The 26,326-nt window shown below is 41.5% G+C and overlaps 2 protein-coding genes across 2 annotated transcripts in view; both read left to right on the top strand.

Moving 5' to 3' along the window:
- Nucleotides 1–725: 725 nt before the first annotated feature.
- Nucleotides 726–8,360, top strand: RSAD2 (radical S-adenosyl methionine domain containing 2). The gene is made up of 6 exons (XM_061354717.1): nucleotides 726–1,094; nucleotides 1,259–1,420; nucleotides 1,907–2,136; nucleotides 3,557–3,706; nucleotides 5,189–5,221; nucleotides 5,776–8,360. Exons 1-6 carry the CDS (start codon nucleotides 743–745, stop codon nucleotides 5,938–5,940), a joined length of 1,092 nt encoding a protein of 363 aa, XP_061210701.1. The 5' UTR covers nucleotides 726–742; the 3' UTR covers nucleotides 5,941–8,360.
- Nucleotides 8,361–9,683: 1,323 nt separating this feature from the next.
- Nucleotides 9,684–26,326, top strand: part of RNF144A (ring finger protein 144A) — a 69,162-nt gene continuing 52,519 nt past the window's right edge. The window contains exon 1 of the mRNA XM_061354707.1: nucleotides 9,684–9,806. The gene's annotated coding sequence lies outside the window, so the exon portion shown is untranslated. The remainder of the gene's footprint in view (nucleotides 9,807–26,326) is intronic.

Below are 26,326 nucleotides of genomic sequence, written 5' to 3'. Positions count from 1 at the left end.
AAACTTTTCCTGCTTTTAAGTCTAAACCTATTTTCAGTTTGGTGCAGTAGCTTTGCTTGAGGTGCTTTAGGCAGTATTGGAGACCAAGAATTAAAGAACCTTCATGTATTTTCTGTTCATGAATCTGAAGTCATCAGGCTCCCTAGCCTGGAGTGCTCTGCAATGCAAACCTTTTTAAACTTAGAAGAGCTTCTGGCTATCTCTGAGAAACATGAAGCACAGTTCCACAAGTTCAGCTTTCCCCCTGCTTCACGAGTCACACCGGTTTTGACCAGAAGAACTGAAGCCACGCAGTCCACACACATTAAAAGGGGTACTTAGATGCTCGATGTGATAAAACTAGCCACCAGCCTGAGCACCCGCGGGGTTTCGTGATGGCACTCAGCAGAAGAGGTAAGGGTCTGGGGCAGAAAAGGGAGGGTGGGAATGTGGGTGTAGCACAGCGAGAGAACGAAAACATCGATTCCTGGCCAAGTTTCCCTTCCGCGAGAAAGGAAAACGAAACCGGTTGCTTCCCCACGCCCCAGAACGGCGGGATGGGGAGGGAGGAGAGGGGGCCGACGCTTTTTAATCTCTGAGCGACTGGGGCTCCGCTGCAGCTTGCAAGCCGAGCCGGGTCGAGCCTAACAGAGCCGAACCAAGCCAAAGCAAGCCTAGTCGAGTCGAGTCGAGCCGAGCCCAGGCGGGTCCAAGTAAAGCGCAGCGCAGCGCGGAGAGGAGCGGAGCCAAGCCGAGCCGAGACATGCAGCTGGGTGTGCTATACCGCCTGCCGCTGGCGGTAGCCCGGGCGGTGCTGGCGGCACTGCGCGGGCGTCTGTGCGCGTTGTGCTGGAGCCTGGCCCCCCTCTCTCGGCCCCTCTCCCTGCCCCTACACAGATGGCGGCTGGTCTCGGCCTTCAGCCCCGTGTCCCCGGCGGGACCCCGACAGGAGCGGGACGACGACGACGCCGCGTCCCTGACGCCCACCAGCGTCAATTACCACTTCACCCGGCAGTGCAACTACAAGTGCGGCTTCTGCTTCCACACTGCCAAGACCTCCTTCGTGCTGCCCCTGGAGGAGGCCAAGAGGGGGCTGGTGATGCTCAAGGAAGCAGGTGAGTTCGGCGGGGTGATGAGCGGCAGCCCCAAATGGCGTGGAAAAAGTTATCCCTGGGTGTGCCCCTCTTCATACCGCTGCGATCGCGTACAGAGATCGAGTGGAAGGAACGAGCAACAGGTAGGCTGAGGTTCATAGCATCTTTCTTTGGTCCTTTTCTAGGAATGGAGAAAATAAACTTCTCGGGAGGAGAACCGTTTCTTCAGGACAGAGGGGAATTTGTAGGCAAACTGGTCCAGTTTTGCAAGCAGGACTTGAAGCTACCAAGCGTCAGCATTGTCAGCAACGGCAGTCTGATTAGAGAACAGTGGTTCAAGAAGTATGGTAAGGGAAAAGCTGCTGTGCAGAGAAGCACTGGTGGGGTTTGGGAGCTCCTCAGGGTTTGAGAGTTCCTTTGGGCAGCCTCAACAAAAGATGCGTTTTGATGCAAGTGGGAGACGGTTTAGTTCATATATAGTAAATGGTTTCGTTCATTTATAGATTAATTTATAGTAAATGCAAACCAAACTTAAATACTGGTGAAATATTGTTGAATGTACATTTTCAACACAAGGAGTTTGTACTATTGCCTCTTTGGTATAATAGTATAATAAAGTAATAGCTCAGACCATCTTCATAGCAGAGGACATGGACACACACACACAAAATGTCTGTTTTGGTGCTGCAGCTGTGGATTTTGTGGTTCAGGTGGTGACTTCACAGAATTTTATTTTCAGGTGCTTTGTGACATTGCAAGGAAGTGAAAATGGGCAGAGACCTGACAGCTTATGAGGGACTGAATATTAATCAATTTTTTAAACTTATTTTCAGGTGAATATTTAGACATTCTGGCAATTTCATGTGATAGTTTTGATGAGAATGTCAACATTTTAATTGGCCGTGGTCAAGGAAAGAAGAACCATGTGGAAAATCTGCATAAGCTGAGACAATGGTGCCGAGAATATGCTGTTGCTTTCAAAATAAATTCTGTGATCAACAGATTTAATGTTCAGGAAGATATGAACGAGCAGATCAAGGCACTCAACCCCGTGCGCTGGAAGGTAAGAAAGCAGTGTATACCATAGGTTTCATGTTCAGAGAAAAATAATTATGAAGTCCTGGACTTGTCTGAACCTCAAATGACCTCAGGCAGGTCTCCAATTCCAGCTTGGTCTGCGTTAGTGGATTTCTTCTCTGTGTTATATGGTGTTGAGACAAGTTCTGTCTCTTTCTGCAGGTAAATGGAGCCTGGTATGTCAATAATATTTTTTGTTTTAATTTTCCTATGCTGGAAATTACTATTTCAGTGTATGTAGATCTAAGGGGTTTTATGATACTAAAAATAAGATAGAAGGTATTTAACATTTGAAAATATGTCATGGTGCAGAGAAAATGAGGAGAAGTGTACAATGATACATTAGAGTTAAAACATCATTAGTAATATATAACTGTACATTCGACATTAATGTTCTGTATTAGAGTATTAGTGGTTGGTGTGCATATATTACAACTCCTCCGTAACTGGGGTGACTGATACCCCAGAGTGCTGTACACACTTCCATTCAGAAGGACCTAGACAGGCTGGAGAGATGGGCAGAAAAGAACTTTCTGAAGTTCAACAAAGGTAAGTGCAGGGTCCTGCACCTGGGAGCCAACAGGCATAAACTAAAACAAAGGAAGTTCCACCTGATTGAAGAACATATTTACTATGAGGGTGACTGAGCACTGGAATAAGTTGCCCAGAGATGTTGTGGAGTCTCCTTCCCTGGAGATCTTTAAGACCCATCTGGACACAATCCTGAGTAATGTACTTGAGGTGATCCTGCTTGAGCAGGGAGGTTGGACTAGATGATCTCCAGTGGTCCCTTCCAGCCTCAACCGTTCTGTGATTATATTTCCTACTCGATGTGTATAAAATACATTATGTTATCAGTTTGAAATTCCTATTGGAGGACTTGACTTTTAGAAGGAGGCTGTTAAGTAGACAAACTGTTATATTTTGTTTCTGGAGAGTCATCCCTATCTTTCCTATTACCATCTGAAGCTCATTGAACTTTCAGTCACCAATCAGGTTAAAATCTTGAAGAATAAAGATTGAGTTGATAGTCTGCACTGTACATAGTACTTACCGGCATTTATAATATAGCCATACTATTTGAGGTTCAATCAGAAGTTTATTTGAGCTTTGGTTATCTGTGCCCTTATTAAGACCAGAGCAGTTAAGATTTCTGTGGAAACCTGATCAGGAACCATGACTGTGTAATTGCCTTTGGGACTATGTAATGTTAATTTGCTACAAACAGATCTTCACTGTACCCTTCGTGTAGTATTCACTTATAACAGTTTCTGAGAGTGTGGCTCCACTGACAGAAAAATTAAAGACATTGCTACTGAGACAACTGAGGTTTTTGCCAAGATGACAGTCTCTTATCCTCAAGGCAAGTGGAAATAAAATCTTAACCATGTGCCTTCTATTTTCAGGTATTCCAGTGCCTGCTCATTGAAGGGGAGAACAGTGGTGAGGATGCCCTGAGAGAAGCAGAGAGATTTGTTATTAGTGATGAAGAATTTGAACAATTCCTGGATCGCCACAAATATGTCTCCTGTTTGGTACCTGAGTCTAATCAGAAGGTAAAATTGAAACTGTCCTTTGTAACTTTATTTTCAAATAAAGTTGGAAAGATGGAAAGGAACTAGAAACTTTCATGGCAGTTAACGCTTTCCCCATTAGTGTTGGCTTCAAAGATGCATGGTCCAACTTTGTCAGCAAGTGGATTTGTTATGGTGGAAGCTGAGTTTTTCAATTTTCTTTAAGGATTTTTAATAAGCACGAAGTTATTAATAGAGGAGTAAAACCTCATTGATCTCAGTCCTGAGTAGGCTAGTGGGAGTCCTCTCACAGTATTGTGTGGGCCTCTTCTCAGTGACGTAGATGTACACACCAAAACTGGAGAAACTGTGTTTTCCACAGCTCAGAGATGAACTCTGAACAGTACTTAAGCCCTTTGGAATTGAACAATTCTTCCACACCAGGGCACAAGGTCCTGAAAAAGTTGAATGTTAATGTAAATGCATTTTATATTCCAAGCATAGTTTCCTAATAGAGATTCACCATGATGTTATGCTATGACAGCATCTCTGACCTGCATGAACTAAGATATCTCAGTCAGCATTATATTGGGTACTGAGGAACAAGAACTAGTGTTTTTGCCTGATACATCTTACTGGGTACTCCCTCCCACAATAAAATCACCTTTTAAAATTGTCTATCTGAACACCTTTGGACTACACTTTCAGGCTCCGTTCAGAAGGAGACTTCTGTTGCTATTACAGAGCCCAGCAGTTAATTTGATGAGCTGCCATCAAGCTTACATTAGCTGCAATAAAGGACATCAGTGCCTAAGGGTGGAACTCATGATATTTTGTAAGATGACCCTATACATGGGGAGAGCTAAAACTCACTGTTAAGAAAGTTTATGAACTGAGTGAGGAATTACTAAATTGACCCAAGCAGAGGAATTCTTAAATCTCCCATTGAGATGGGAGAGATGTTCCTTTTCATCCCCAAAGATTATGATTCTCCATTTACAGTTTACTTCTTAATGTATGGAGAAGTCATGTGAGGAGGCTGAGTTGCCTCTACTATGTAAGACATACAAGTGGGACTGTGCAATCTAGCATTTGAGGCATTTTGTGATCTGGGAGATTACCTTTGTCTGCTGGGTAATAATTAAGCACCCCAGCACCATTTAAGGTCACTTTATTTGTTTGGAATATTATATAATCATTCCTGTATGCAAAACGCTGTAAGTCTGCTGGTATAAAAGCAGAAAATTTGGGTATTATTTAAAACACTTATCCAGTTGTGCACCCACATTTCAATTAGACACTTGAGAGGTAATATTCCAAGAGTTACTGGTTTATTCATGAATTAAATCATGCTAGCAATCCTGTAGTTTATTTCTATAAACTTGATAGAAGCTCACTGAAATAGTGGTGAGACACTACCTGTTTCGAATGATTGTTTGTATTGTCCTTGATGCTTCACGAGAATTGAATTTTGGTTTGTACATTAGTTTTTGTTGTTTTTTTTTTTCTTTTGGTCTATTACAGATGAGGGATTCGTACCTCATTCTGGATGAATATGTAAGTTTTTGTTTGATACTTGGTATTTGTCTGCTAATATGTATATCTATAAAACAGTGATAACCAAATCAATTTACTGTGCATTCTATAAAATAACTCACCATCTAGTACAAGGAACAGATGTAATATCTTCCCATCAAACATATTAAGAACTTAATAGAAGTATGACCTAAGCAGAAATTGCCATCAGGTTTATACATAATCGTTGCATCACAAACCTTAAAGTGTAGATATCTGTCTTTGTAGGATGTCTTTGCTGTTTTTCTTTAATTTAAAAATACAGAACTCATCCTATAAGTTAAATTTCAAGGAACCTGCTTAGTTTGCATATAACTGAAGAGGAAACTTTTAATCTTTAGGAATTATGCTAAGGCTTTATTCCTGCTGAGATGTGTTGATGTATCTGAGAGCTTCTGAGCTTTCTAGGGACTAAGTGAAATTGTTCATGCATTTATGCAGTCTTTCGTGGGATTAAAGAGCAACTTGTTTAAGTCTGTAGAAAAATTAAGCTTTTACAAACTGATTTTCTAACATCTTATCTATTGATGTTCCAGATGCGTTTTCTGAACTGTAGAAATGGACGGAAAGAGCCTTCCAAGTCTATCCTAGATGTTGGTGTAGAAGCCGCTATAAAATTCAGTGGATTTGATGAGAAGATGTTCCTAAAAAGAGGAGGAAAGTATGTGTGGAGTAAAGCAGACATGAAACTGGACTGGTAACTCAATCTACTGAGTTAGGGCAGGTGCATTATGTAAAGAAAATGGGTGTGTATATATATATATATATATACATGTGTATATATGTATCTAATGCTTTTAACTACACTAGGTGTATGGCACATATTGCATACACAGTATAGTTCTGTATGTGAATGTGCTAAATATTTTAGAATGTAAACTATATTCTTCTCCATTGTTTGGTTGAACATTACCAAGTAGCTTGAGAGCTTTCATATAAACAGATCTCTGAAATCAACTTTCTAGTCCATTGTATGAAGAACTTAAGGGCAAACCATTAACATAATATCACACAGAAAACAATTTTAAGATAATACGTAAGTATGCATGCCATAAAAGAAACCAAAACACACCCTAATGTCTAATTCATTACAAACAGTTTTAAGAATGGATAAGTGGAATTTACTAACGAGGAACCTTAGTCTACTTCGTTCATATGGAAAAGTGGATTGCAGTTCCTCGCTAGATCACAAGAGAGCCAGCCAGCTGGCAGTCCTTAGGAAACCGCCCTCGTTCTTGGTTTTCGGGCAATTGTTAGGGCTTTATAATGACAGTTTTCCAGACTTAATTAGTTCCCCCCTCCCCACGCTCTGTATGAAGGGTATGGGGATAAGCACTGCACAAAGCAGAAGTGAGCTGGCACTACTTATTCGTCCTGTCCATTGCACTCAATGCATGGACTGTCTCGTAAATGTTTGCAGCAGCTGGGAGCCAGAATGCATTAAATATACCATGTAGAGAAAAATACATTTTCTTTAATTTTTCTGATAGTGCTAGTTATTTTTTTTCAGATATTTTTGAGAGGAATGTTTTGCATTCACCTGAATGTAGGGGAAGGTGCTTAAGTAGGAGCTGCTACTTCTGAGTAAAGCAAGGTGCATCTCTGAATGCACTGTGAATTTTTTTCCATTTATAATTCCTTCAGTTTCTATTTATACTATCCTAACTATATATACTGTCTCTGGTGCTCTTTTGTCTCTTTGTATTTTGCATTTTGCAATCACAACACTTCCTAAGCACTTACAGTTCAGTATTTTTTTTCTTGCATTAATACTAAGTGACATTTAAAATGTGGCCCACACACATTAACCCCACAGTCTTTTGGCAGCTCTTTCACTGACCTCAGTTGGAGTTCAGCCTGAGTAGCGAGTATGGGCAGCACAAATTTATGTAACTGGGGTTTGATTTCCTCTGCATTCCCATTGCTCAAATGTTAAACCCAGCCTCTTTCTCAGCATCTACACTGCATGATAGAAAAGAAGCATTTTCCTTTGCTACTGGCTCAGTCCCAGCATAGCAAAAGATTTAGTGCATCAATGTACCAGTAAATCCACCAGCTTGCCACTTCTGCAGAAAATGCCAGCTGTATCACAGCACACAGATGCAAGGCACACAAACTCCCATTCAGAACCAGAAATCCTGCCATTCTTTGCTTTGCATTTACTCTGCAAACGGCTATTCTTTTGGTGCAAGAGATCCTCTGTGCCTATGGAGGAAGCTGTAGAGTAAACAAACTGGAGCTGAAAATGTGATAATCCAGTAAATAATGTAAAGACATTGAAGATGGCTTTTATCAGAATGTTCTAAGTCCTTCTCTTCTTAAAATCTTAAGGATTTTACATTGCCTCTTGTTACCAAACAGAATTAAGATAAAGTTGCTGCTCTGTGTGATACTCTTTTCCAAATGAAATGGCAGTCTTATACATTGGAAATTAAGAACTTGCATAATATGTTTTGACAGGCAATCACCATAGTTAATGAATAGCTATCTTTTTTTTTAATATACAGAATTAATTTTTTGTGTAAAATCTCAAAAATGTTTTTGGTTACAGCTTGGTTAACCTATTTTATTTTATTTTATTGTATTTTTAAATCTATAAACATAGTTCACATTGTACCAAAAATGGACTTTAGGCTTTCAGTCTGCAGTGAGGCCTAACTTTCAGCATAGGACTAGAAAATTAATACTGAATTTAGTACAACTACTCCCAGGCTTAGAGATTACATGTACATTGTGACCCTTAAGAGTCATGATTTGAATTTAAGTCCTGTAAACAGATACGCTTAATTGCATTTTCATGTGTAATCTCCTGGTACCGCAGCCAAGCGCTTGCTAAAGATGCTGAAGTGGGAAGGAACTTTTACTGTATTTTGCTAACATTATACAGCTGTTCCTTTGTAAAATTTGTTATGAATGACTGTTTGGGAGAATGACCTCAGTTACAATTATGAATATATCTTGGGTAATGAGCAAAACTGTCATTTAAGATGCATTTTAAGATGCCCTCTTTTTCAACATGAAATATATTTCAATGTCACAAATGATGGAAATATTAAATGTTGTTGTCACATAATTAGTGCTAATACATTGCACATTTCAATAAATATATCTATTTTCTTAAGTTTGTCCATATTATTACTATATTTTTTTGATATAACCCAGAACCATACTAGCAGAATGTGTGACTGCATATACAAGAGAGCTGTAATTCTGGGTGCAGTCTGTAGTTAGCACAAGGGGCTGCTTGCAGGGTGCCAAGGGCATTTAGGCTGAAGGGGAGAACAATAGCGGTGATTCTCCTTGTGATGAGCAGCATTTGTTACAAGCTTCAGTGGACTGGGCTGTGCTGGGAGAAGATAGTTAAAACACCTTGTGCTGTTTGGATGACAGGTGTTACAAAAGCCACAGCTATCCATAAATATCTGAGGAAAAAAAATAGATGATCTGCTATGGTAAGTAAGAGAGAAGGGCTAGTCAGTTTAGTGGCATAAAGACTTTAAAGCTCATCAGTCTCCAGGCTGCAATATCAACTCTTGTACTAGGCAACCTGAAATTGAGCTTTTCACGGTAATTGGTTGCGTGTGATGGGAAGCTTAGCTTTTCATTCCCTCTTGCTTTTGACATCTTTTCCTCTGGGTATTGTAGTGGAGTGAGGGTATGCAGGAGCAGAGCTGCTGCCAGATGCGCTACGCCTTTTGCGATCCCCTGACCATAGTGCTCCCCGGAGGCTGCTGCGTGCCTTCACCCCTGCGATGGGTCAGGCAAGGGCGTAAACCAACCAGACAGCTCCTTACTCATCTCCCCATCTCAGGGTTCTTCCTTTTGTGTCACCGCGTGTTACAGAAGAAAGCCGGTGGTTGCTCTATACATCAACCAACAACGGGAAAGCAGCTGGTTTTGCTGAGCACTGCTTGCAAAACAGCCATGCCCATCACGGTTTCCTTATGTCTACCTCCTTCCTGTTCTTGCCAGGGAGGCAAACCCTTCTGCCCTCCTTCGTAAAATCAATCTCCCATTGTTTCTCTCCTGCCGCTGAAAGATGTGCTGGGCCTGGGGGGGTGGGTCACACTAGGGCAACCGGAGATGCGAGTCCTTGGAATAAATCAAAGCAACATGGGAAAACCGGCGGCGCTGCGCGGCTCTGCACGGCTGGGCCCACCCAGGGAGATCGCTGCTCGGAACACACAGGGAACAAGCCGGGCGCTGCCAAGAGGGAAATCCCGCGATCTCAGCGCCCACCGGCCCGCGGGGCGCTCCCGCCGCCGCCAGGGGGCGCCGCAGTGCCTGACGCGCTGGAGCGGGGCGGCTGCTTCAAAGAGGCGCCCGCCCAGCTGCGGGCGAGCCCGCCCCCGCCCGCCCTCACCACACCTCCTGCGTCGCCGCCGGAGAAAAGCCCGGGAGCGGCACCCGCCGCGCACACTGCGACCCCGCAGCGGGGCACACCATGCGTGGGGCAGCGGGATAGCGCGGGGTGTCGCTCGCACCTTCCGCGGGCCGCTCCGCCCCGCTTCGGCTGGAGCTGCAGCCGCAGGGTAAGGCGACCCGGGCAGTGAGCGGGCTGTGAGGGGTAGCCGAGCGCTACCGGAGGGGAGCGGCCGGGAGGTGGGGGCACCTCCTTCCGCCTCGCTGAGCCCTGAGGGGTGGCAGTGTCTCTGCCGCGGCGGTGGGGTAGCCGCATCCCCTTACGTAAAGGGCTCTGCCTGCCGCTTGCCGCACACATGCCTATCGGCGGGCTGCGGGCCTCCCCCGAGGCGTGCTGTGAGGGCAGAAGCAGCGCGGTTCCCGCTCTGCCGTGCCCCTTTGCCGGCGAGGTGGTACTTCCATGCGGGGCGGGGGTGCCGGTGTTGGGAGTGGTACCTGGCCAGGAAGGGTGCTGCCGGAGATGCTTGCCTGCAGCGGGTGTTGCCGGACACGAAGTGAAAACGGTCGCTTGGACTCGTGTGTTTTATGCACTGTGATTGCCATAAATGAGCTAAAGCCTCGTCAAACGGTCTAGTGCCTTGGAGTTCAACAGCCGCTCTTGGAGAGGGTGAAGAGAAAGGGGGGTGTGGATTGACATCTACAGCCGCTGCGGTCAGATGCAAGTGGTGTGTGCAGTTTGAGGATAGACTGGTTTGCTTCGGTTGCAGGCGTGGGAAAGGTAGGGGTAGGACTCGTTTGGGTTCGTTTTTTAATTTTTTTTTTTTGTGGTTGTTTTTCCTTCCTTCACTGCGCTGAAGAGATGCTACCGTTTACTTTTTTTTATGTGTTGGAAAAAGGCATCTGTATGATAATGTGGTTCTCCTACTCCCTGGATCTCCAGTGCCCTTTTTAAAGCAAGGGTAGCTTGTCCCTGAAAACTGAGGTCCTAGGATCGCCTTATTTTTGTTGCTTCTGTAGAGCTGGAATAGGGAGTGTCAGTGGGGCAGGCTGGTGGAATAATATAGAAGCTGCTTGAGTGTCCATTGTGTTCTTGGAAATACTGTAGTTTTTGTCCTGGAACTTAGTCTGTGTTTTACAAGAAGCATGAATGATGATTTATATATAGATCCATTTGTTTATATTGTTCCCTGTGTAGCCAAACAACTGTTCGCATTGTGAAATGGATTGCTTCATTTTACATCAGCTTATCAGTGCTGACCCAGGAGCGGCCACAGCTGAAGTTAGTGTTCTTGGGCAGAGTACTACTGGAGAGATTACATTGGTACTGTAAACTCCTGGTTGCTGGACTTTGCCTGTGTGCTCCTCTTACAGACCTGAGATGCACTGGGGGGGAGGGGGAGTGGGGGGTGGGAGAAGAAGCTGTGGATATGTTCTGTGCTGAGGGGCAACTACTCTGTTTATGCTTACATTGGACTTTTCAGTGTGGGAGAATTTAAATTGCTGTATCCTGGTAATGCCAGGGCAAAGTGACCTGACAAGGTTTATTAAATACCTAACTGAAGCAAGATCAAGTGAGATAAGAGTGATGGTTGTGGTTAAATCTTTGCTTTTGCTTAGGAGCTATTTGAAAAAGGCAGGATTTCCCCTGGCCCCAATGAAGTTTCATTCCTCCACCACTCTTCCCTGGCCATCGTGTTTCATTATCCTCTTGTGCAATCTGTATATTATGAGAGGGAGAAACCATCTGTGATTGAAATAGTGGCACAATGACGGATGTTTCAATCTGATAAAGCTACTCTGAATGAGACATGCTTTAGATAAAACAAAGGGTTGATTTCCCCTCCTTTCTAAATCACCCTTATTCCTATTCTGGGAGCTGCTAGATCAAATCACATGTTTACCATCTGCAAGCAGTTATTGTATATTTTTGCCCTTTAAGTATGTTACCTTCACTTAAAACCTGGACTTTGCATATTTCAGTATTCAAATGCAATAATTTCTGTAATAATAAAAACCCAACCTATATATTTGCTTAACTGCTTTTACTTGTAACTTTTTTCAGTACTACATTCCAAGTCTTTGTCACATTTTCTGTGTGGGTTTTTTTTTTTAATAACTTTTTACAACTTTCCTTTCAGTTAAGCCAATGGACAAGGACAAGGCTGCTGTCTCAACCATGAGTTTTGGCTGCAGTACCACACTGGGGGTATGAATGGCTGCAGTGTATCCGCTGTATTTACAAGAATGCTCTCATAGGCTGGCAGAAAACTGTTGTTTGCCTTCCCAGTGCTGATTCAGGGTAAAATAACAACTCTGATCATCCCGCAGCTTGATGTGTGCATGTAGACCTTTTCCCTCCTAAGGACCTGATATAGCAGGAGAATTGGAACCTGTTATATTTACCACCATGTTTCCTGTGGAGTAGTGTTAATAGTTGGGCAGTTGAGTTAGTTTATGGTTTGATAAGGAGATTTGCTTTTAAATGTATTCTTATTTGTATCTTGAGTTACAAAAAGGAAATGGAAAACAATAAAAAACCAACCTACCACTCAGTTTGACTGGTTTAGCAGTTCTGCTGTGTCTAACTTAGATCAGCTGTTATTTTTATCAGACAGGATCCTTTTCTTTGCTTTGCAGAAATGAGCTCATAATATTAATCTTCCCATGACCTTTTGAAGGAGATCAGACAAAAAGATCATAATGATAATTTCTATTTTTCACTTCTGATAGCTGGGAGGAATTGTTGAAAATACACTTGTTCCTTTGGCTGCCTGCTTCAAAGTGATGGGAATGATTTTTCTATTTCATAATCGGATCAGAAGTGCTTACAGCTCTTCTGTGTATGCAGGCAGTGAATACTGGAGTTGGCAGTGCTAGTACAAAATGGGTTTTCAAAGAGCTTGATTGTTTGCTGATGGTGCCATTTATGGCAGTAACACCATCAATGTCCTTTCTTAGAGGCTGAAGGAAAATGCTGAAAAGCGAAAGTGAACCAGTGTGTAGTAGTCTTACTTATTGAGAAGAAAAAATTATCATCAGATCATTCCAGTCTTGGCAAGACAATGTTATTTCCCTCTTATAACATTTTCATTTTTTTATTCAAAGAGTAGCAAGTGAGTGGTGACTGTTGCATTACAGTACTTTGCTGTTATATTCCAGGTATCACTGTGGCAGTTTGCAACTACATCCTTTTTGTTTAGTAGAAGTGACTTACGACTGAAGAAATGGACTAAAGTTTATTTAATATAAGCTTTTCTACTGGTGATAGCCAAAGGATCATCTGAAATACTTGTGAGTGATGTGAGTCTTGCAAGTTGTCCTGATAATTACAGATTCTAACTTAACAGTTTTTGGCATAACTTTTTTTTTTTTACTACATATGAATGCTCAACTTGGTTTGCACTGGTCACTGCTTTGCTTGTGAGCAGCAAGGTTCCAAAGCTTTGGAATTTTTATACTCTTCCAATTGGAAATTTTACTGTCTGTTTTGTTTCTGGAGTATTGGGGTTATTTCCTGTTATCGTAAAACTCCACACAGAACTGCAGTCTGTGAAAGCTATCACTGGTTCTTGGAAAAAGTTCCAGCTGATCTGCCTTCATCCCAGCTCCAGCCTCTAGTAAATAGGTCATATGCAGCATAGGAATTGGATAATACCTGCAACTGTTGTACCCATCCTGTCCTTGTGAAGGACTCTTATATGAAGCTAGTGAGGAAACATGAAGATGAACTTAAGAAAATACACTAAGGCAACAATCTATTATTGGCCCGCCATAATCTGTTATGTGATCAGCTTATGCCTATGCTTATTATCTCTGCTGTTGTTGTTTACCATGCAGTCTGCTTCTTGTTTTATTGCCGGTGAGGATCCAGACAGAGACCATGTGTGGATTTCTTCATCTTGCAGATATTAATCTCCTTTGTGTATAGTTATATATGTGTGTGAATATATGTATTAAACATATTTTATATATAATATATTCTAATTTATATTATATATTTAATATATAGATAAAACCTTTTTACCCTTAAATTTCTCTGTAAGCAATGCCTGCTGGGGGGAGATGCAGCAGAATTGTCAAGAGTGAACACGTGCTGTCCCACCCACACTGGCTTTCCTGAAGCAGTTATGATTTTTGGTGTCTTGTCTTTTCTGAGTACATCGCCCTTGAGCATCCTTTCCAGATTTGGGTATGTTGATAACAAAGCTTTAATTTTGTCAAGCAGTGCAGACTCTTGAGTAGCCTCCTGCTGTTGCAGGTAGTTTGTATTCACAAGCTCTGTCAGACCTGTGCAGCCTGTTTGTGGTAGGGTAGCGAAGTGGTGAGGAAGCGAGGTTATCACTCATCATAGAGTCACAGAATGGTTTGGGTTGGAAAAGACCTTCAAAGATCATCTAGTCCAACCCCCATGCCACGGGCGAGGACATCTTTCAGATCAAAGCCCCATATAGCCTGACCTTGAACATTTCCAATGGCATGGGGGTCAAAATAGATGATCTTTGAAGGTCCCCTTCCAAACCATTCTGGTGAATTCCAACAGTTTTCAGGCAGGGCTGCCTGCCCACAGTGACTTGCAGCATAGTGTGGGTGAGCAAAGCCCGCTCCCTGCCCAAATATCTCCTCCCTAGGGCTTTAGACAATGCTAATATCTTCTTAGGAGGAAAATGCATGTTGTTTTACTCCGATTTTTCGTGGTTTTTTTTTTTTTTTAATTTTTTATGTTGCTACTTAAATAAATAATTTTCCCTTCATCACTATGCCTGTTTTAAGAAATACATTCATCCAGACAGAATGTGGGCAATGCTCTGTGACTTGTGTGGTCAAGCTTATGTCTCCAGTGCAGTCTTGTAACAGCGCAAATTCAAACTATCAGCAGTTTGTGTATATATATTTTTAGCTTGTTTTTCTGAGAAAATAGATTATGTGCAGTTTTCTCTGAATGTCTGCCTTTTCCTCTTGCTCTTAGTAACTTCTAAACCTCTTGACCAATTCAAGTTGCATTTGTGAGTGGGGTCGAAGCTTATTCCAGTAAACCTACAAGTTTTCTGGCATTAGGCAGCCTAGGCAGATGGAAAGATGCCTGCTGAAGGAGAGGTTGCAATCTGAACTTTTCCTACAACTTTGACACACATTGCTAGGAAACTGGATTTTACTGGCTCAGTTGTTTATGAATCAGCTTATATTGTGCTCATATTTTTGACCCTGTTTCAAATTAGACTGTTACTTCCTCTTTCGCTATTTTTGTAAAAAAAATTTGAATATACAGGAAGAGAAAATGTTTAGTCTTCAGCCTCAAATAGCTTTGTAATACTGCAGAAATTGCTTGATGAGAAAGGCTCATTCGATTTTTAAATGTTATATTCTAATACAGTTCTTCATACAGCATTTAAATGTTCTGATTATGTGAATTTCCTTTTGTTAAAATAATTATATAACTCCTTTCTTAAAATTATTTTTATTTTTCTTCTTTTGTCTTCTAATAGCAATTCTTTAGACTCCCAGAAACTTTTAGGGTTCTTGTAGTTGTCTTGTACAAAGGTGGTTCCCCAAATGGATCATATGACTTTATAGGGCATAAACTGAAACAGTTCTGCCTTACTTTCATATTTTTCCTTTGTTTTACATAAACATATACTGTGCAAGCCTTTCAATTAGCTGATCAGTTTTGCACACTGATATCTGTTGAATATGTCTTATGTTCTTCTATTTGCTTCTTCATGCTGATTTGATTCATATTGTTCTGTCATCTTTCTTCATGCTTAATATATATGTTGTCATGCATTTGGAGCCTAGAGGAAAAATACCTACACCTACTTTAGATTAATTTTGCATTACTTTTAACTTTGTGTACTGTCCATTTTTACTTTTGTGGAAAAAATGCTGACCTCATGTACACATTGAAGATATGTGTAAGATGTGTTGAATTTGTGCAGAGGCGATCCATATTTAAATAAAAAAAAAAGGAAACCCAAACCCCCCATTTTAAGGCTTTCAGTTTTTTCCTGATGCTCTTTGTACTTCTGATATACGTTTACATCTTGGGCTTCTGGAAGGTTTGCAGTTGATATTTCTCTCTACTTTAAATTACTAGGTTATGCTTGTGTCAGTTATTCTTTGCTAGTTGTGTGTGTAGCACAGATGTAGTGACAACATCCACTAGGTTTCACTAACTGTAGTTATAAAGCTGAAAGGGTAGGATAACCATGGTGATGGCTGTAGAAGGCATGTGCCAGCTCTGAGTAGCTATTGGTGCATATTGCATCTTGAGGTTTAGTTTCAGCTGATCCTCAGGGCCAGTTGGGCTTTGGGCTTGCGCTTAAGACCTGGGGTCATAGCCTTTGTGCCTTGGGTAAGCTGCATTAAAGCAGTCCAGGCAACTCTTCCTGTTAATCACTGAGAGATGAAATCTGTAAAGGCTGTGAAGCACAACATGGTGGTGAACTTTGTAGTTGCCATATGCGTTGATGCCAGCCAGTTCCTAAGGGTGCAGTGTGTATTGTCTCATTTGCAGCTCTGAAGGCAGTTAAAGCCTTAAGTTCATGGATTTTCATCCATTCATACACACCTGCAGAATATAAGCTTTTTCTCAAGGCTCCAAGGTAGTTTGTTTTTCTTTATTTTGTGATGTGACAGTCCCCAGCCCTGGGAAAGATTATGTTAGGAGCATTTGTACTGTGCAAGGCTTGTGCTAACCTCTGTTGCAGACCCTGGCACCTGTCCATGCTGTTGTTGGCTCAGTATGTCGGGTTGCTTGTGCCCTGTACTTTGCTTCGCTGTGGCTCTGAAGGCGCCAGTCTCCTCAGTGTGAGTTAATCCTCCTCTCTGCTGCAGTTTCTCACCTCTGCTTCCTTCCTGAGCAAATGCCACTGGACCTTGGCTTGCATCAAATTGCTGCCTACACTGGGCATCAGTGGTGGTCAGAATATGTAACCTTTCATATTTGCCTCCTTTTTTCCATGATGTGATGTCCCACTGAAGCAGCAGCATCAGCCACATGCTTTGTGTGGATTTGTGTCTGAAAATTCTCACGTCTTTTACCAGTGACTGCTACTGAAGGTGAAACTTAAAAGTTCTTGCTTCTTTTATTGTCCCCTTTGCATCAGCAAGGAGACATTACAAGGGTGATACACTACTTCTCCTATACTTTGTTCCAGGTTGACATTACCTTGGAAAAGAATCTCACTTCAGAGGGAGCGGCAATATAGTTCTAACTTCAGTTCACGTTAGATATTGAGCTTAAAGTCAAGTTATGCAAATCCTTAAAAGACTCATAAATCCAAAGAGTGTGATAGTCTTTTTAGCAAACTGTCAGTTACAGCTAAATATTTTCACCAGTCACTTCACATTTCCATTAGCTCTTTAAACAGCTGAAGATCACAGATTTGAATGAAATATGTTTATGGATGTGTTCCCCACCTTTCAAATTAAACTACTGCTATGAAACTTTATTATAGTGACATTATAGTAAACGTGTGTTCAGGGGCTGCTCTTCCTTGGGAAAATCACCCTTTTGTTTTCTTTTGCCTGAAAGGTCTGCATGGGTTTTGTTTTCCTTTGCTTCACAGTTCTACTGTACTGGTCTCCAGGCCTATCCCTGTCACTTTCATTAGTGGGAATTGTTGCTTTTGAATGGAATGAAGCAACATGGCTGCCAGTACAAGGAAGAGTCAAACCATCATGTCTCCTCATTGTGCTAATAATAGCAATGTACCATTTTTCTGGCAGGCAATACTGCTGTTAGTGGCACTTCAGGAGGGATCACTGGAAGGGCAGTAGGGTCATTCAGGATCTTGTTTTTTTTTCCTCTCACCTTAGTATCTTTTCTCATGCAGCCTAATTTCTCACCCCTTGAGACTGAAACATTATTTTCATTGAAATAACTGTATTTCTCAGTCTGATACCAACTAATTTGGATCTCAAGCTGTGGAATAAGTATGAAGATGGTGCTATTTTTTGGAAGACAACAGAAACTCTTCACAATTCCCCGACTCCCCCCAAAAAACAACCATCAAACAAACAAAAAACCCCTACAAAACAACCAGTCTTTGTGCTACCTTGGACAGAGTGTTACTAAAACTACAACTTGAAGAATGCCAGGGTAAAACAATCCATGGGAAGGCATGTCAGAATGTCCTATCAAAGTCACCTCAACTAACATGAAAATCCACTTTTCTCAATACCAAGGGATCTTTCGTATGGTTCCAGGAACATGTGTGACATGGGAATTGGCCAGCCCTGCTGGTTATTGAGGTTTTAGAGAATTCAGAGTATCTGCAGTTTGATATGAAGAAAAGAAAAAAGGGGAAAAAATCTTTATGGTCAAAGAAATTTAAGGAGAGTAGTCTTAAATGAAAGACAGTAGAAATCTGTCAGGTTATGGTAAGGTCTAGATCTTTTCTAGTTTAGAGACTTCTGATAAATGCTTTATGGACTTCGGCTTGTTTCTTTAATGTTTCCTTAAGCGGAGAAGTTAATTGGTGGTGTGTGAGTCTAAAGCAAACAATGAAAATGACCTGTAAGTAAAGTACAACTTTATTGCTTCAGAGACAGCAACAGCAGCCCTATTTTTACCCTGTGTAGGTGCCTGCATTATGGCAAGGACTGTGTAAAACTGCTAGCAAGTCAAAATGGCCCTTTTCTTCATGTAGGCTGTTCCCCCTTTGGGAGGGAAAGGGGAAAACCGGCACAGAGTAAGATTGGAGGGAGGTCAGTGTTTGAGGGAACAGAGCAGCTTAAAAAAACGTATTGATAACTACCTGAAGCTAAAAGTGAGCAGCCTGCTTCTAAACAGGTATTTGGAGATGGTGATTTGGAAGACAGGAATGGTCTGTGCTCTTGGAAGTTGCTGAAAGTCTGTAGGAGGTTAGTATCTGAACATCAGCAAATAGGTCTTTGAAGAAATGTGGGGGAAATGGTCTTAATGGAAGCTGTAGACCTGAGGTTAGGTGTTTTGTGTTACGGAAAGTCTTTGTGCCTGCTGTCCAAATATCCCAGTGCTTGAGTGGGAGGAAATCAGAGGTTCCTCCCTGAGATCCCTCTCAGATATTCATCAGAGCTCTGATTATTTTCATTCAGTGAAATTATGTATAACTTGGTACTTGAAAATGGTAAGTGCTGTAACATGACAATAAGAAATAATTTGAAAGACTTGTGTTTGTGTTTGGTATAGAAGTCTTATTTTTGAATACTTCAGATATAAGCCCATACTGCTTTGATGCATTTATAAAAGCTCAAGAGGGCTTCACGATAACAGTATCTTCTGCGTTGCATCATTATATGGTTACAGAGTCTGAGTGCCAAATTGACTTTCTCTTTGATTGAGGTGGGTCCTGACATTTAAAACTAATATATGCCTACAGTGATGGGAAATCTGCAGGGATCAGAAGAGATTTTCTGATTTGCCTGAGAACTTTTTTCTGAATATACAATTCTCATTTCTCTAAAACAACTATTATTTTTTCACAATAATAGAAAAAACCCTCCATTTTTTTTCTTTAATTCCTACTCAGCAGTGGTTTAGTACACTGAAACAAGGGAATAGTGATGTTTTTAAATGGGGATGCTTTGTATAAATTATTTCAAAAATTATGTGCTGCTTTTGAATATTGATATTTCCTATGATTTTAAAAGTTAAGTACTGTAATGGATCTGCAAAGAAAACAAGATTTGAATTCCTCAGAAAGACTCTGTCACCTATTCACCACATATGAAAAAAACATGCAAATGAAAAAAGTGACTTCAGGGTAATCTGTCCCAAAATGAGCCAGAGCATTGGGCATCTGATGGTACATCTTAAAATGTGTATGACCTCTTAGAATGTAAAGACATGGTGTGTCTGTAACTGAGTGAGCAGTACTGTATGATGGGAAAGATGCGAGTTATTTCAGAACCTATGAAGATAGGCTGAGAAAGTTGGGGCTGTTCAGCCTGGAGAAGAGAAGGCTGCGTGGAGACCTCATAGCAGCCTTCCAGTATCTGAAGGCCTATAGGGATGCTGGGGTGGGACTCTTCATTAGGGACTGTAGTGACAGGACAAGGGGTGACAGGTTAAAACTTAAACAGGGGAACTTTAGATTGGACATAAGGAGGAAGTTCTTTCCTGTTAGGGTGGCAAGGCACTGGAATGGGTTGCCCAGGAAGGTTGTGAATGCTCCATCCCTGGCAGTGTTCAAGACCAGGTTGGATGAGGCCTTGGGTGATATGGTTTAGTGTGAGGTGTCCCTGCCCATGGCAGGGGGGTTGGAACGTGATGATCTTAAGGTCCTTTCCAACCCTAACTATTCTATAATTCTAACCTTCTTAGAAGGTTGCCTAGTGTTAGCCATGGAGGCAGCCATGCTGAATGGGGGCCTTTGACTACTGTGGTATTATGGCATTGCAATCCATGATATAAGTAAGTACAAAGAGAACGGGCTGTGTACCCTCCATACAGAGCTGTATTTTTCCTCTGGATAATTCTTGTTTGGATCATTCATATCTTTTCCATGCTATCCCTCTATTCTGTGTGTGTTGGGGAGCGTTGGTTGGATGGCTTGGTTTTAAAGCTACATTGGAAACTTGAGGCAGAAAACTGAAGATAGCTCACATATTTTAATTCCCTTTTCTATCAAAGGACTGTAGTCCTCTCTTAACACATACAATACCTTTGGTAAATGTGCTGATACAACACAAGACATGGGAAGAGCATTAACAGTCACCATACAACTCTAATCTAACAGGCATAGGGAGAGTACTTCCGTAAAGACTGGGGACTACAGCGAGTGTATGCTTTGGGATAATGCCATTATATCAATTGCTTCTTGCCTCCTATTTACCTTTGTTTTGGCTGTGTAGCTCACTGCCAGTCAGCAGTCATCAAACCATTGCCAAATCTGTCCATCTGGCTGTAGACTACACAAAATGCATTTGTAACTCTGCCATCCTGTGTACCTCTGTTGCAAGTTGTGTGGACATTTTGTGGCCTGAAAGGAGTTGCTCTATGTGTTTCTCTTCACCTGGTGAGTCTTCTGTGTGCTCAAGTGTCAAGGGCAAATGTAGGTTCTTTGGGACTGCAAGAATGTAAACCTGGGACATTTAAAATTAAAATTTCCTTAATAAATATGAAATTTTAATAAACCAACCAAAAAAAACCCAACAACAAACCAAAACCCAAACCAAACCAAAACCCAACAAACAAACCCAAACCCACACACTAAACCAAAAGGGGAAAAAAAGCCCTCAAAAAACCAACAAAACCCAAGAAACACAAAAAACCCTTTATGACAAACTGAAATCAACCACCTTTTCTCCAGTGAAATACTTTGTGTATTTCAAAGTATCTGAGATGAGCAGCAACTTCTCTGGACTTCTTGTGATTGACTGTTAAAATGAGGTCAGGTTAAATCTGTGTGGAATTCTAGGTCATGCTAAACCTGCCATTGGACTCTTGTTTAATTTCTGTAGTACCTCGAGTGAGCATATAGCTTAAAATATTTGCCAGTGAAGGAATGGATTTATGTTCTCATACATGTCTGAGGAATTGATAGAAATTTTCCAAAATTCAGACTTACATTGCTTGGGACTTCTATCCAAATCATAGTCAAATTATTTTGATATTTCTCCTTAAAAAAACTAGACTAGCAAGCCATATGGAAAAAGCATTTTTTCCCTATTCAGTATTAAGATGGTTTAAAGTAGTGAGATATGCCTACATCTCCCTTTTTATAAGAATCGTACAATATTTTGTCTACTGCATTTGAAGATCATCTGGAAGGATTACAGAACCTTCTTCAGTAAGATAAATATGAAATGCTGATTTCATTATGTTAACAGTAGGTTTTAAATGTTTGTTATTCATTGGAAGGAAAAATAAATACAGGGAAGACATTTTCCATTCCAGCTTTTTAATGAGCTATGCGTGTGTATGGGGAGCTTCCTTCTCACGAAGGCTTAATTGTGTACTTTTCTATTGCATGCATTATAGTATACCTGCTAGTTAAACCCAAGATAAGACCACCTCTTCTTACAAATCCAGAATGACAAGACTTCTTCTGAAAGTGCATCTAGGAGTTAGTAGAGTAGTAATAGCTGTCAGGTTCAAAGCAAAGCTCATAATTTAATCTTCTGGCCTACCATATATTTTCCTGTTTTCAGCAAACAGTATCTCCTCTATTAGTATGAGTAGATATATTAAACTACCTTTTATCACTATGCTTTGAGCCTTTCTGTTTTCATGAAACTATGTAGCTGCTTGATGTAAAAAGCCTTTAAAGAACTTCCCACATCTGATCTGATATATAAAAAAAACAAAAACAAAACAAAACTTATTGTCATGAACCAGGCAGATAAATAGCCATTCAGCTGTGGTAGCCTAAGTAACGCTTGCCAAGAGAAAACGGTGTGGGATATGTAAACCATGGGGAAGGACTGTGGCTGGTGGGTAGCTTCAGACTCTGCTCCAGGGAGTCCATTGGAATTTCACCTCCTGACTTGAATGGCTGCAGAGTTAGACTGGCAGTGAACAGCAAGGATCTTTGCCCAGAGCTTGTATTGTGCCTCTCTTTTCACTAAATGGCACACTTGAGTTCTGCTTAAGTGTTTCAGGATGTAACCTCCCTGGCACAGGGATCACAGGACTTCGGTTTGGTTGTGGCATGTAAATACCTTGCACAGCAGAATTTTCCTTTGAGTACATTGTGTCCTTGGCTTCTGAGAGAGCTGTCACTGCTGAAGGATTTCATCTTTCACCCTGCAGTTCCTCTTTCTGTAGAGGTGATGGTGTGGGACTGTATGAGGTGCAACCCTCTGACAAGGGTAAGGAGGCTGGTGAGGAGATGATGTTTTGCATAATCACATTGTCACCACCATAAGTAAAGGTGAGACTCTAAAGCTGAAATTCCTTTTTAGGCGTACAACCTGTCAAACTTCATCCTTGTCCCTGTGTGTCCTTTAGCTTTTGTTTTTGGACCCTGTGGCTATCTGGCTGTGAGCTGAATCATCGGCTCTGACAGGATGAAGCCGAGAGGTGAGTTTCACGGCCATTCATGCCTTCTAGCTACTCTTGGCTGACACAAAAAGCAGATGAACCATGGGCTGTCACACAAATATAGAGCAGATCCCACAGCCTTTCCTTCAGCATCTGTCACTGGTGCTGTGCTAAGCTTGACACAGGTTTGCTAATTCTGCCTGTCAGCTTGTGGCTCTCTACAATAGAGCTTTATTGTTGGAAAATGATTACAGCACATCAGCAAAAGCATGCCAGGTGAATGGAGTAGCAGCTGACTGCGAAATATAAACAAGTAGATGCCTGTCAGAAATAAACTGGGAATCAAGATGCTCCAGGACTGGGTCTGGACAAGACACCATGTAGCAGGTTCATTTGTATGATGGAAGCTTGAAAGAAAAATAAAGCTGATTATGCTGTTTACCAGTCTGTCGTTCCCAGATTTTAATAAGTAAGCAGTCATAGAGAATTTCTTTTGTTTTGATGAGTAAAATCAAAGGTAGGTGTGCAGGGAGTGGCTGAATGCAGACAGAATTCTCAGTGACAAGTTTTCTAGACATCCCTAGGATGGGAGATTTTTCATTCTGGAAAGCAGCAACCCTTCATAAATACTAGGGATCAGGCTAAATACAGAACTTTAAGTTAAAAGTGCACTTTTGAAGGGAGAAGAGAGGGCTAATTTAATCCTTTGCTGACAGGATTTATAAAAGAAACATTTTGCACAGCATTAATGACAGTAATACCCAAATTCTAGCTTTCATGCCTTTAAAAGGTTTTTTTGAAAACCTGCAGGAGGTATAAAAATAGAGCCACAAGAGTTATTAATGGTGAAAAATTTCTGGTAGTGATTTAATGTGGAAAGGGTGGGGTGTGAGCAGATTTTTTTTTTTCTGCATTTGTTTTGTTTGTTATTGTTGGATACTTGTCCAAATAATTTTAGGACAGACTCAATCTCATCCAAAGACACATGTCTAAAATAGGTCAGATGGATTGATCTTTCAGGTACATCTCTGAGATAGATTGTTCTGTTGGTGATGGAGGACAAAGTCACAAGCTGATTTCAAGTAGGCAGCTGTCTCAAACACTGGTAGAAAATAGTCAAGAGAAAACAGGCTGAGGAGATTATTAAAATTATGGGGAGGAATTTTTGTTTAGCTTTTTCCTGCAGTAAAAAAAGAGGTTAAAATGGCAAGGCAGCATGAGAGATGATCATTGCTTCTGCCCCTTCAGAAATACTTATCAAACTTTCTTTGTTGAAGCCCAAGGAAAGGAGGAAGAACTTGAGCGTCTGGATAAGCATTTTAGCTGTCTGACAGATCAGAAGGAAAAGACTGCCTTTTATGTATATTATGTGTTTGTTCTACGGAACTTAAATGTACAGGTTCTTGTTGAATATAATGGTCAGTCTGCAGGCTGGCAGGATGCTGGCTAATCAGGGAAGAGCCCCTTGGGAAAGCCTTGTGTGGGAGAGGAGATAAGAGGTTTGTCTGGTTCTGTATTGCTTAACCTAGGAGCTGGGTATCTCCAAGGAAATGTCAAAGAGGATTGAAATTTCCAGTTTGGGTAAAGAGAGAGAGGCGTGGAACAGGTGATCAATCTGTGAGGTGCCTTTGTAGTGAGGATAACTGGATTTTTGTGGCTTGAAGAGATTGCCCAAGAGTAAATAGGAGAGACAAATGCTGCTGATAAAACCGGCATTATTTCCACAAGATCCCTCCTGCCTTGAAAGATACAAGTGGGAGAGAGGGCCTCAGGAAGGCAGTATTGGTGGAGCAGTTAGTGAAGTGCTCAGTGAAGTGCTGGCAAGGGCAAGATTTTTAAGAGGAAGAAAGAGCTCAGGAGATGCTGGAGTCGGATGGAGCTGATGCAATAACCTTGAAGCACTAGCCAGGACAAGTTTCATGCTAAGGAAGAAGGGCTGGCAGAAGAGCTGGAAAACATTTGTGGCAGAGCTGTAGGAAAGGACTTTGCAGGCAGCTTAAACACAAACTCATACTCCAACGCTCAGCATCTTAGCTGTCTTCACAAGATACTCTCTAGGACTAAACTCTCTTTTACTTTCCTTTTCATTTATTTTCTTCTTTCTCCTATTTAGAGAGGCATAACTGGAGCCACTGGCTGAATGGCTGTAGCTCTTCAAACCAGTGAATTGCCCTTCTCACCATTAGAGAAAGCGGTGAATCTCTTGGTGTTGAGCCTAAGGCAGGCAATGTGCCCAGGCAGTATTTGTTAGCCATGTGCAAGTTACTTGTCTTGCTTTCAGGGTACTTGGGAGATGGGTAGTAATTTGTGGTGTTCAGGTTAGCAACCTATTGCATCCAATGTCCCTTCTGATCCTAAGCACCAGAAAGCTGTTTTCTTATTTTACAAGCAGATACACCATAATGAAAATAGATTTTGTTGGTTAGTTTTTTTCCCTTGTAAAGTGTCGAGAGAATGTGGGAAGCGGGCAAGAGTAACATTTTGCCACATTTCCTGATTTTTCAAGCAGGATTTGTGGCAAAGAGCCAAGTAGGAGGGTAAGGTTAAAAGTGAGCAAGATGTGCAAGAGGAGGGAACCTCTTTCTGGTGACAGAAGGCTGGTTGATCTGTAGCTGAGAATGTTACATTGTATGTATGTCTGAGCTTGTTCAAGTAAAGGTTGCCTGAGTAACTGCTGTTTTCTGTTGGTTTTTTTTTTCTCGAAGCATGGTAGGTATTTATTTCCTTATCACATCCATCTCTAAGTGAATATCGGAGAGTGGAGAATGAGCATATTTCAGGAATTAAATGATAATTTTTAAAAATTCTAAAGGTTAAGGCATGCTTCAATAATTACAAGTCTTTTTAAGTAGCATGTTGTTGAAAACTTAGGGTGAATAAGGAAGACCAGAATCTTGTGTGTTTGTCTAGAAACTAATCTCAAGATGCATTTGTTTAGGTTTGGTAATGAAGGGCAGGTATTATGTTAAAAATTTACATACTCCGTTTGAGGATACAGGTTTTCTGAGTACTCACTGGAAAGGAACTGAGCTGATGATTTTTTCTCTCAGAAATAACACTGTCGGATTAATCTGAAAATGGAAAACAGCTTGAAGTCAAAGTAGAACTCTTGCCAATTGTTGTTCTGAATTCATAGAATCATGGAATTGCTTCAGTTGGAAAAGATCTTTAAGATCATAGAGTCCAATCATTAACACTGCCAAGTACACTACTATCCCCAAGTTCCATGTCTACATCACCTCCAGGGATGGTGGCTTAATCATTTCCCTGGGCAGCCTGTTCCAATGACAACCTTTTTGTTGAAGAGTTTTTTCCTAATATCCAGTCTAAACCTCCCCTGGTGGCACTTGAGGTCACTTCATCTTGTCCTGTCGCTTGTTATTTGGGAGAAGAGACTAAAACTTCACTACAACCTCTGTTCAGATAGATGTAGAGAACAGTAAGGGTCCCCCTGAGCTTCCTTTTCTCCAGACTAAACAGCCCCAGTTCCCTTAGACATGCCTCATAAAACTTGTGCTCTAGACCCTTCACCAGCTTCGTTGCTCTTCTCGGGACCCATTCCAGCACCTCAATGTCTTTCTTGTAGTGGGGGGCCCAAAACTGAACACAGGATTCAAGGTGGGACCTCAACAGTGCCGAGTACAGGGGGATGATCACTGCCCTGGCCCTGCTGGCTGTGCTATTTCTGATACAAGCCAGGATGCTGTTGGCTTTCTTGGCTGCCTGGCACAAGCTGGGTCGTGTTCAGCTGCCATCAGTCA

The sequence above is a fragment of the Neopsephotus bourkii genome, unplaced genomic scaffold (genome assembly GCF_033783945.1).
Source record: "Neopsephotus bourkii isolate Nb327-2 ecotype Australia unplaced genomic scaffold, CSIRO-AGI_Nbou_v1 NB_74, whole genome shotgun sequence".
Lineage (NCBI taxonomy): Eukaryota > Metazoa > Chordata > Aves > Psittaciformes > Psittacidae > Neopsephotus > Neopsephotus bourkii.
This window is presented reverse-complemented; position numbering and strand designations above follow the sequence as displayed.